Below are 12190 nucleotides of genomic sequence, written 5' to 3' on the forward strand. Positions count from 1 at the left end.
TTAAATCAATAGCAATCATTTATTTTGCTCTTGAATCTGTAATTTAGGCGGCGCTCGGTGGAGACAGCTCTTCTTTGATCCGTGAGGCAACATCAGAGATGGCTCCTCTGGGAGCCGGGAGACCCACCTTCAAGCTGGCTCACTCACATGGCTGGCAAGTTGGTGTTGGCTGTGGACTAACTGCTCAGCTGGGGCTGGGGGCTGGGGGCCTCAGGTCCTCTCCATGGGAGCTTTCCCGTGGACTCTTGGGCTTCCTCACAGCATGGAGGCTGAGTTCTAAGAGAGTTTGTTCTAAGAGAACAAGGCAGAAGTGCATGGCGTTTTTATGACATAGCCTCAGAACTCACGTAGCATCACTTCCATCAAACGCCATTGTCCAAGGCAGTCGCCCAGATTCAAGAAATAGGGATACAGAGTTCATCGCCCAATGGGAAAGTGGCAGAAGAGCATGTGGAATGGGAGATATGGTTGAGGTCATATTTGGGAAGTATAGTCATCCACAAAAATGGAATGACATGCCAGATTTCAGTTGGAGGTTAGTGAAAAGAAGGACATGACTTTTTTTCTTTATGCAAGTGTATGGACCCCGAAGCCCTCCCTTCTGCCCTCTTATCTACCTGGCAAACTCCTGGCTCCTCAAAGTCATCTCTTTTGCTTACCTTAATGACTCACAAACCCTGCCCCAGTAGAAACATTTGCTTTCACCTCTGTGTATCCACAACATTGGTTCAAACTTTTATTTGCATCCTTAGCATTATCTAAGTTTTTAAATTAACAACCAAAAATATAGAGAGACACAGTAGGCATGAACACTTTCTTCTTTAAAAAGTTCCAGAGACATACTGTGCAAATAGTGCCTACAGTTAACAATATGATATTGTGTACTTAAAATTTTGATAAGCGTGTAGATATTGTGTTAAGTGCTCTTACCACCAAGACCAAAAACCAAAAACAATACACACACACACACACACACACACACACACACACACGGACACCACTAGGAAAGGTTGGGAGGTGATGGGTATATTTATTACCTGGATTGTAGAGATGGCAACATAAGTGCATACATATGTCCAAACAACCCAAATTGTATATATTATGTACAGTGTTTTTTATACAAACTATACCTCAATAAAGCTGGAAAAAATTAAGTGTGTTGCCTATAACCAGAATATTAAAAAAATTCAAATGATATAGACTTCACATTTCATGCCCACTCCTATTTTTTGCTACTATAAGTTTGTTTTATATCTTTGCATACCTTTTTCAGAGCCTACATACATGTATGTATTTGCCTCAGAAAGCAGCTTTGGATTGTTACTGCTATTTTTTTCTTTTATAAATGGTATCACACTGTACTTGTTAACCGGAACTGGTTTTTTTCAGTCAACAATACATCTTAGAGCACTTTCTCTGCCAGTCCATGGCTCTTTGTCATTCTTTTTGACAGTTATATCATATTTTGCAGGATGGATGTACCCTATTTATTAATCCACTCCCTACTGATGAACGTTGAGGTAGTTTCCAATTTTTGTGGCTTTTATGTAAATGATGATCAAAGATAAATAAGTAAACGAAGGACCGAGATGGCTCTGGTGGCAAAGATGTTGCCTCCAATTCAGTAAAAGGTTTGCACAAATGTCTCTTGCCCTCTAGATAATAAAATCCAGTGAAAGATCTGGATTTGGTGGCAAACTGCCTACCAGCCTGAGCTCAAGTCCCAGCGCTCTCACTTCCTGCGATTGTGGACATGGGCAAGGATTGTAACCCCTCTGAGCCTCTGTTTTCTTTTCTATACAATGAGCTGATAATAATATCTGCTTCTGAGGGTTGTTATGACAACACACGATGCCTGGTAAGTGGTCATCATAGTATAAACACTCAAAAAATGCTGCTACTTTTCTTATCAAGTTAGACATATCCCTACCCTCCAATCCGGCAATCCCACTCCAACGTATTTACACAAGAGCCATGAAAGCTTAGATCCATCTTATACACAGGTGTTCACAGAAGCTTTATGGGTAATCACCCCATATTGAAAAAGACCCAGCAGGAGATGGATGAACAAAATATGGTCCAGCCATACAATGGAATGCACCTCAGCAATAAAAAGGAACACACCACTATTGATACACTAAACAGTACAGATGTATCTCAAAATCATCATCTGTGCAAATGGAGTCAAACTCCACAGACACTGACTTTATGATTCCATTTACACCAAGTTCTAGAACAGGCTAAATTAATCAATAGTGAAGGAATGCAAATTGATGGTTGCCTGGGGATGGGGGTGGACTGGGAAGGGGTGCAAAGGACCTTTCTGGAGAACAGAAATGTTCTCTGTCTTAATTGGGATGGTGCTTGCATAGGCATATGCAGTTGTCAAGACCATCAAACTGTCCTTGGAAGATCTGTGCGTGTGACTGTATGTAAATTATATCCCCATTAACAGTGAAGTAAAATATTGTTATTAATATGGTGGTCCTTGCTGCTTCCTTCTTTATGTCCACGCCAGTAGTCTGCCAGGGTGGAGGCCTGTTTGTTTGTTGAGTGGTGAATGAATGAGTGAATGAACGAATGAATGAATGAGGTTTGAAGCAGCATCCTAGGCTCATGAAATTTTCCTCCTTGAGCCCTTCATACTCCAGTGGCCCTTCGATTTATAAAGGAGGAGGAGGCTGTGTGCCCCCCGCTCACCCTGGTCAAGGCCCCACCCCCCAGTAGATGCTCAGAGTAATCTCACCCTTGCGCAATGCCCCCGTCACCCCAGCCTCACTCCTCCAATCACTAAACACACGATTCCTGAGCACCTTCTATGTGCAGACACCCGGGAACAAGGCAGGCAAAGATCCTGCCCTCAAGGGCTCCATAAACACATGTGCAGCGCGATGTCAGGTACAGCTGAATGCAATAAAGTAAAACGAAATGGGCTAAGGGCCTGGAGAAGGCAAAAATTGGGGCTGCAGCTTTGGTGGCCAGGGAAGGCTGCTCTGGGAAGGCCACACAGGAGCAGAGGCCTGGTTGTAGCAAGGAGGTCAGCCAGGTGGAGATCTGGGGAAAGGGCATTCCCTAGAGGAAGACAGGTGGTGCAAAGGCCCTGGGCAGTTGTGGGGGCTCTCGGCCTCACATAGACAGGTGCTGGCTCAGGTAGTAAATGGCCAACTGTGATTGCATGGCCATCAGCTGTGGCTAGTTGGCCGTCAGCTGTAACCAGTGAGCCATTGGCCACAATATAACTGCTGTGGCTACGCTAGAAGAGGAGAAAAGAGAGAGAGAGAATGGGGCTAGCAAGAAGATGGCGGCTGGGCTGGCAAGCGTGGATGGCGGTTTGCGGACAGTGTGGATCCAGCCTCCAGTGAGAGTATAGTGCCGCCAGAGAGAATATACTGGTATGACTCCCCTACCTATGGCTCCGTGGGTGTTCCTTTTTGGCCTCACCATATCCTGCGTTCTTGTATGGGGAGCGGGAGCAGAGACCCCACCGGACGCCCTGCACGACAGCAGTTTTCTACTTACGCAGTGTGTTCAAGGAACAGGAACAAAGCCTGGATGACTGGAGGGGGATGAGCCAGGGGGAGAGGGCCAGAGATAAGGGCAGAGGAATATTAAGCAGCAGACCATTTAGGATCTTGTGGGCTTGGACTTTTACTCTGAGTGAGATGGATGCTGTAGGAGGGTTGAGAGCAGATAAGGCTGTGACTTGACTTAGCTGTTAACAGGCTTTCCTGGCTGCCATGGCAAGAAGAGACAGAGAAGGAAGCTACTGCACCAGTCCAAACAAACAGTGATGGTGGGAGCAGAGGTGATAAGAGGTGGTCAAGCTCTGGGAATATTTTGAAAGCTGACAGAGGGATGTGGAGGTGTGAGAATAAGACAGGAATCAACAACTACTCTGAGGTTTTGGGCCTGAGCCACTGAGCTGGGGAGGCAGTAGGTGGGGCAGGTGGAAGTTGCCTAAATGTTCCAAGCTGTTTCACACCTCCAGGCCTTTGTGCACTCCATCCCTCCAGGCCTGGAATGCATTCCCTATTCCACTAACCACCCCCAGCCTCAGCCTCGCCCCTGCTGTCGTCACAGCTAAGCCCAAATATCACCTTCTACAGAAGCTTCTCTGTAAGCGACCCTGGCTCAACATGGCATGTCCTCTTGCATCCCCACAACACCCTGCTCTTCTGCTTCTCCCAAATAGGTGGTCAGGGTCCATCTGCTGGAACTTGCGCCAAGTGGGCAACACTTGAATGACTGGGAAGGGGCCATGGCTTTAATCCAGCAGTGAAGGCATCAACAGGAAATGGCCTCAAATTCTTTCCTTCATTCAGCAAATATTTATTGTGCCAGGAACTCTAGAAGGCACTGGCAAGAGAGCAGGGAACAGGAGAACCAAATAGATCTGGGTCCTTTGGGGGCTTTACTGAGAGAGACAACAATAACCAAAACAAAGAAGTGAAAGATCTAATGGATCACACGGTGATACCGAGAAAAGAGAGAAAAGAGAGATATTTCATATGTGAGATGGGGACTAGGAGAGATAAAGTTATTGACAAGGTAATCAGGGAGGGCTTCACTGAGGTGACATTTGAGCTTTGATGTAAAAGAGGTGAGCAAGGAGTCATGTGGATATTGACGAGGGAATAGCCAGTGCAAAGGCCCTGAGGTAGGACCATGCTTAGAATATGGGAGGAACTTGGAGGCCAGTATGGCCAGAGCTTGTGAATAGGGGGTTAGAGAGGGTAGGAGCTGAGGTTCAGAGAAGAAATGACTGCAGGGGGGAGGGGCGGCAATCTTACAGGGCCTCGGGGGCCACAGTGAGGACATTACTTTTACTCTGAGTGAGATGGGAGCCATGGAAGGGTTCTGAGCAAAGGAGCAATGGGATCTGATTCCAGTTTCAACAGGATCACCACAATAATAGCAATAATAATTGACATTTATGCAGCACTTCCTGTGTCATTGGCAGAAGGACCTTCTGTGTATCCAGTTGTCTAATCCACCCTCATAAGCATTCTAGACACTTCTGTCTCCCTCAGCCCCCATGCCCAAACCATCACCAAGATTGGTACAGTCTCCTGCCAAAACATAGCTTGAAGCAAATTTTCAGTGGCTTTACTGAGATAGACTTTACACACCGTACAATTCACCTATTTAAAGTGTACAGTTCAGTGGTTTTTAATATATTCACCATGTTGTGCAAACATCACCACAATCAATTTTAGAACATTTTCATCTCCTTTGTGAGAAATCCTTTAGCTGCCCCCATCCCAAGGCAACCACTAATCTGCTTTCTGTCTGATTTGCCAATTTGGGACATTTCCTATAAATGGGATCCTACAAGGTATGATAAAAAAATACAGTGAATGTTTAAATTTAGAAAAATCTATTACAGTAAAAGATGCATTGCCATTAATCCCCCTCAAAATACTCCCCTCACTTTGAACACACTTATCCCATCATTCTCGCCACTTTCTGAAGCAGTTCTGGAAGTCCTCTTTCATGAGTGTCTTTAGTTGCGCTGTTGTGTCTGCCTCGATATTCTGAATCTATCCAAAACATGTACCTTTCATGGTCATTTTGACTTTGGGGAAGAGCCAGAAGTCGCACGGTACAAAATCTGGTGAATAAAGTAGATGAGGACACACCGTAATGTTTTTATTTGACAGAAATTGCCGTGCCAGAAGCGTGTGTGACACAGAACATTGTCATGATGGAGGATGAAACCGTTTGCCCATTTCTCAGGCCATTTTTATGCACATCATTTCTTAAACGCTCTAATAAGCCCTTATAATATTCAGAGCTCACCATAGTGTTCCTGAGTACAAACTCAGCTTGCACAATTCCATCAAGGTCAAAAAACACAATATCACCTGATGGCACTCAGCAGCAGCATTCACTGTATTTTTTAATCATACCTCGTATAATCTGTGGCCTTTTGTGTCTGGCTTCTCTCACGTAGCATAATGTTTTCAAGATTCATGCATGTTGTATCTATCATGAATTCATTCCCTTTTGTGGCTGAATATTCTGTTGTCTGGATACACCACATTTAGTTATCCATTCATCAGCTGATGGATATTTGGGTGGCTTCTATATTTTGTTTATGAATAATGCTGCTATGAACATTCATGTACAAATATTTGTGCAGACACGTGTTATCATTTCTCTTGGGTAAATACCTAGGAGTGGAATTGCTGGGCCAACTGGTAACTCTGTGTTTAACTTTTTGAGGAACTGCCAGGCCGTTGTTGTTGTTTTTTGTGTGTCATAGAATAAGTGTTTGTTATAAGAGCACCAGTGGTCTGAGAAGGCAGAGGGTTAACACCTCCAAAAACTGCCTTCCTGCTAGACTGTTCTGGAAAGGGACTGCACTGTTCCCACCAGCAAAGTCCAAGGGTTCCGAGTTCTCCACATCCTCCCTGACACTTGTTATTATCCTGAAGTTATTTGCTCCTCTCTGCCTCCACTGCCAGTAGCCCGCTTGAGCTGCCACCATCTCTCATCTGGACCATCGAAGTCACCTTGTCCCTGGGCACCTGGCTTCCACCCTCAGTATTTCCCCACACCACAGGCAGAGGGACCCTATTGGCACTGAGGTCAAATCCTGTTCCTCCTCAGTTCAGAACTCTTAAATAGTTCATTGGCTGAGAATACACCCAAACTCCCCACCATATGGCCCACTGAGCCGACCCCTGCTCACCTCTCCGACATTACTCATGTCCCTGGTTCCTTATCCATTCAGACATAGCCACAACAGCTGTCCAACCTCAGAGCCACCCATTGCGCTGTTCCCTCGGCCCCTGTACTCTTGCCCTGCTCTCCCCCTACCTCTTTCTTTCCCTCTCAGACCTGGACTTTACTGTCACTTTCTTAGAATAGACTCCACCTGACTTCTCCACAGCCTAAATCGCACACCCCTATCTTCTCCCTCATTGCACTTAGCACCATTTGAAGTTGCATGTCTATTTGTGTGACAGTTTGCCCAATGGCTACCCCCACCTCAGGCATGGCTCTGTAAGGGTGGGTGAGTATCAGTGCCTGGCCTGCAATAAGAGCAAACTAAATATTTCTTCTCATTTCATCCCCTCAACGGCGATCTCCTACCTTCCTCTTTGCACGTGCAGTTCCCTCTGCCCAAACACACCATTGTCATTGTTCCCTCTTTTTCTCTGGCTGATTGCCATGAAGCCTCAGTTATATGTCACTTTCTCTCAGATAGTATTTCCGTTTATATATATGTATATATAGCCAAAAATAGTATACACATTTTAAGAAAGGAAAAAACTATTAAAATTGTAATACTCGATATATACCGATAACCAAAGATGAATACAAGTCACGTCTGACTTCTGCAATTACAAGAGGTGCTCAAAGTGGTTACCATCAGCATCCAGACACTTCTGATTACGGCGAACTACTGCTTGAGCAATGTTGACCAAAGTGTCCACTTGTATACATTTTTTTGGCACCTCTGGTATATGTTGTGATGAGGATATACATAGACACAAACAGCAGTTCTCAAATCTTTATACTTTCAAAATTATTAAGGACCCCAAAGGGCTATTATTTATGTGGGCTATGCCTATCAAAATTTACCACATTAGAAATTAAAACTGATACATTTAAAAATACTTGGTTATTAATGTATTTTAGAATAACAATAAGCCAATTGCATTTAACATTTAAACCTATTTTAATAAAAATAATTTTTCCAAACAAAAAAATTTGGTGAGAGGCGTGGCATTGTTCTTACCATTTTGTAAATCTCTTTAATGTCTGGCTCAACAGGAGACTGCTGGATCCTTGTAGCTGTTTCTGTGTTAATCACCATATTGCATGCTGTGCAGCTTCTGGAAAATTCCAGCATACACTCATGAGAGAATGAGAGTGTAAAAAACAGGTAACATCTCAGTGTTATTATGAACATAGTTTTGATCTCTCAGATCCCCTGACAAAGTCTTGGTGACCCCTACGGGGACCCTGAACCACATTTTGAAAACCCTCTGACAGACAGATCCACAGTTGTGAAATCAATAAAGCTCCTAAAACAAACAGTTTTATCATAAGTTTGGAGGTGGAACTTGACCTAAACAGACACTCAGCCTTAAATGATTTATCTGCCGTCCATAGACTGCACCACAGAAATATTAAAGGGTTGGATGCCAGCCAGGCTGCCCCAGAACACTAGAGGGCTACTCAGAATATACAGTATATGTTCCTACGGCCTTATTAAAATCTAAAAATTCCCAAATCCAAAACACATCTGGCCCCCAGGGTTTTGAATAAAGGAACTATCAGAAATAAAAGTTCCCATACACGAACATTTCCCTTACAGTCAGCACGCACTCTGCTATGTTCTAGCTTATTCTATCTTACTATTCAAAAAAAATATATATATATACATCTGGTTGTAACCCACAAGTTTGAAGTCACACCTCGGTAATGACTCACTGCTCATAGTTTGAAAAACTCTAGCGGACCTTCGGCGAGCCCCTGTGTCACCCTCACCCCCAACCCAGGAAGGGCAGGGAACGCGTTTGATTTATTCCCTGCTGCACCCCCAGGTTCTGGCACAGGGCATGGCTTAGCACACAGTAGACGTTTAATAAAAGTTGAGTGAATAATGATAAAAGAGCAAGCCAGGGACAGAGTTAGGACTGCAATCCCGCCTATGCCGCTCCCTATAACTCAAGAATTCCGCCCACATCATTTCTAAAGACCGTGGCAGCGGACACCCCGCCCCCCACTCCCCCTCCAACTACCCTCAACCAGCCGCTGCTTCCTCCCGGGGAGATACTTAACCCTGCTCCCATCTGGATGAGCCAGGACTACATTTCCCACAAGTCTCAGGGCTGGGACACTTCCCATAAGCCTCTGCCTCCACCAAGTTCTTTGCCCTTCAGCCACAGGGGCCGCTCAATGTATCCCCAGTTCTGTTCTACCTGCACAATGGTCAGGCTACCTGCGGCCTTGGTTCCGGCAACCCCTCCCTCGTCGCGCAATGAACCTGCTTCAGTTTCTCCAATAAGACCCCCGAGAAGCAGCCCTCGCCCCTGCCCTGGGGCCCCTGACGGGGGTGGGGGGTAGGGGGTGGGGGCTGCGCACTGCGGGGTTTGTGAGCCGCCTGTCCTGGGCGCGCCAAGAGGCCAAGGCTGCGCGTTTTGGACGCCTGGGGGTCTTGGACCCCTGGTGGGGGGCAGGGACAGGGTGGGCCGTGCTGGGGAAAGGGTGTCTGAGTTGCCTCCGCGGTGTGTTGTGAGGCTGCGTCTGAGATGCGCAGCGCCGGTCGGGAGGGACGCATCGCAGGTGCTCACGGACCGCGCAGACGTCGGCACGCAGGGTGGGAGTGTGTGCTGCCAGGTGTCTGCGGTTCGGGATGCTGTGGGGTGCGGTGTGACCCCCGAGGCGGCCACCTGGCACGTGATGTGTGTGTCCTTGTCTTGTTTTGTCTGTGTCCCAGACAGACCTAGTTCCAGTCCCCACCCTGCCATTTACCGGCTGTATGCCTTGGGGCAGGTGACTGCACCTCTCTGTGTCTCAGTTTCCTCATCTGTACCATAGGGATGATAAAAATACCTGTCTCAGAGGGCTGCTGTAAGGATTAAAAGGTAATATCTGTAAAGCGCTGAGAACAATGCCTGGTGCAGAGTAAATGCTCATAATAAATACATAAAATAAAATATGATTGTGTATTTTTGTGTGAAGTGTCTATGACTGTGTAATGGCTGTGTAACCTCATAGGAAATGTGGGTATTTGTGATGCGTGTCTACGTCTTCGTATGTGTTGTGCATTTTGGTATGTGTTATGTGTGCTGTGTGTATTTGTGTATGTGATGTGTGACTATGGTGGAGTAATATGTCTTTTGTAACCTTTTATAAAATGTGTGTATATTTGTGAAGTGCGTATCCATGTGTGTTTATGTGATGTGTGTATCAAATATCCTTATGTCTATGTATTCGATGTGTGTGCTTGTGTTGTGTGTCTGTGTGGTTTTGTATATATGTGTGTGACTGAGTATATTTATGATATATGTCTATCAGTGTGTGATGTATTTATATGTATTTTTATATGTGATGTGTATAGTTTTATATGCATCTGTGATTCTTTGAATGTGTTGTGTGTGTCTATATCCATGTATGAGTTGTGCCTATCCATGTTTCTGTGTGTATTCAGGGGAGTGAAATGTGGGTCTGTGTGAGAGATGTGTATCTTTTATGTCTCTGTGTCTATATATATGGGTTTGTACGTTGTGTTTGTGTGTACTGGTGTATGTGATGTGCTTGTCTCTCCACGTATCTGTTGTGTGTCTGTACATATTTGTGCATGTGGTATGTGTGTATGTCGTGTGTCTTCGTGTCTCTGCAAGTGATGCCTGTTTGTATTTGTACTGTGTATTTGTGCGATGTGCATGTTTGTGTGTATCTGTGTGTGATGCTGTGTCTATGGGTGTTCTTTGTTACCCATTTGTCTATGTGTTTTTGACTGTGTGCCTCAGCATGTCCCCTGGTGTCTGCATGGAGCTTTGTCTGTGGCATGCGTGTCTGTGTATTTGGGGCTTTACTTGATCTGTGGCATGTGTGGATCTTTGTGATGCTTTGCCGTTCCTGCGTAGCGGGGTGCATCTGTGCCAGGGGACGGCCTGCCTGTGCGTTCTCAGTGCAGCCCATCATCCTCGCGTCTTTGTGTGTGACGTGTACGTGTCCCCGTCTGCCGATGGCTGTCCACCTTTGTATATGATGTGCTTGTCTATGAGGGTCTCTGCGACGTGTGTCAGCCATGTGTGAGCTGCGTATGCCTGCCTGACATCTGCATCTTGGCGTGGAGCACACGTGTCCATGCTGGTGGCATGTCACAGTGGTGTCCGGGCCAGGCACTGTGGGCCCTGCACCCCCCCCAAGGGTCTGCTGGTCCCTGTCTGTCCTTCCTCCTCCCCTCCCTCCTGGCAGCCAATGCTACTGGGGAGCCAGTTGCCATGACGACGCTCCATCCTCCCTCCTCCCACCCTTCTTCTGACAGGCTCTCTGCTCCCCCAATCCGGGCTGCCCTCGGGGGCGGGGCCCTCATTCTCGCCCCCCCATCCTACCCTCTCCCCCCAACCCCAGCAACCCGGGCTCCCCAGCTCCTCTCCTCTGTCCTCTCCATCCCTTCATCTGTCTGCCCCTTCAAAGAGGGGGAGGGGGGTACCTGAGCCAGTAAGCAGCCCCTCCCTCCCCCTGTCCTGCATCTCCTGCCCCTCTCCTGGGCCGGGGGGAGGCCAGGGTCGCGCGGGTCCCCATGGCTGGGGGCTGAGGGCCCGCCCCCCCCTCCTCCCCAGCCGCCACCACCTCCACCTCCTTTCCATCCTCGGCAAGATGCCTGCCCCCGGCGCCCTCATCTTCCTTGCGGCCGTCTCTGCCTCCGGCTGCCTGGCGTCCCCGGCCCACCCCGGTGAGTCCATCCGGCCATCCGGCTGTCCAGCGGCCCCCACCCCCACCCCGGCCTGCCCGGGAGTCTGTCCGCGGGGCTCCGGCTCCATCACCTGTGTGCGCGTCTTCTCGCAGTCGAACCAGGGCCTGGGGAGCCGAGGGGATGGTGTTTCTGTCAGTAGGGCCTGTAGGAGGAAGGCTGGGGGCTGGGTGGGGAGGGGGTCCGTTTGGGCAACATGTGTGTATGCACGCATGTGTGTGTGCAGGTGTGTGCAGGGAACCCGGAAGGACGGGGCCTCTGGGAGAATTGGGGGCCGCGGGGAGGAATACTATCTCTAAGGCGGACACAGCTCTGGAGGCTGTCTCTAGCTTTGGGGAGACCCAGGGCTCGCGGGGTTCCCTGCTCAGGGGCTTGGGTTGGGAACAGAGGACATGTGTGCGTTCCAAGCGTCCTTAAAAGAAACACGCCTCAACCCCTCTAACGAGGGGGTTCCAGCGTGGGGCAAGAATCCTCTTCCAGCCTGCAGTTAGGGGTTCATCCTCTTCCCCAAACAGGGGGTAATGAGGCTGTCGATGGGAGCGTATTGTAAATTCTGGGAGCTCCAGGCTCCACTATTACTCCTCCTTCCCTCAATTCTCACTGGAATTCATCCAAGACTGGGGTGATGTGATGGGGTGGGGGGGGGTCCCAGCTTGGGGCGAGGAGAGACCCCACCCCCAACCACCTGAGAAGGCTCCAAACTACAACTCCCACAATGCTCTGGCCCATCCGGCTCCTCTGACAAGGGGC

At 47.8% G+C, this 12190-nt stretch overlaps 1 protein-coding gene and 1 long non-coding RNA gene across 9 annotated transcripts in view; one reads left to right on the plus strand and one right to left on the minus strand.

The window, feature by feature from the left end:
* On the minus strand, positions 1–12182 carry LOC109452507 (uncharacterized). 4 transcript variants are annotated; one of them, XR_012490557.1, is made up of 3 exons: positions 11514–12182; positions 7748–7844; positions 1–291 (listed from the first exon to the last, which is right to left on the minus strand). It is a non-coding gene; the product is annotated as an uncharacterized LOC109452507 (long non-coding RNA). The 4 variants fall into 4 exon arrangements; XR_012490558.1 differs by lacking the exon at positions 11514–12182 and adding an exon at positions 8957–9074; XR_012490559.1 differs by lacking the exon at positions 11514–12182 and adding an exon at positions 8937–9057.
* Positions 9231–12190, plus strand: part of LMTK3 (lemur tyrosine kinase 3) — a 19847-nt gene continuing 16887 nt past the window's right edge. The window contains exons 1-3 of one of the 5 annotated variants that reach the window (XM_074316158.1): positions 9274–9410; positions 9556–9602; positions 11310–11422. In XM_074316158.1, coding sequence (XP_074172259.1) covers positions 11347–11422 — 76 coding nt within the window. In that variant the 5' untranslated portion in view covers positions 9274–9410; positions 9556–9602; positions 11310–11346. Of the gene's footprint in view, positions 9411–9555; positions 9603–11086; positions 11188–11309; positions 11423–12190 lie in introns of those variants that run through there. The other 4 variants (XM_074316160.1, XM_074316157.1, XM_074316159.1 and 1 more) reach the window with 4 other exon arrangements.

The sequence above is a fragment of the Rhinolophus sinicus genome, linkage group LG11 (genome assembly GCF_036562045.2).
Source record: "Rhinolophus sinicus isolate RSC01 linkage group LG11, ASM3656204v1, whole genome shotgun sequence".
NCBI classification, from domain to species: domain Eukaryota; kingdom Metazoa; phylum Chordata; class Mammalia; order Chiroptera; family Rhinolophidae; genus Rhinolophus; species Rhinolophus sinicus.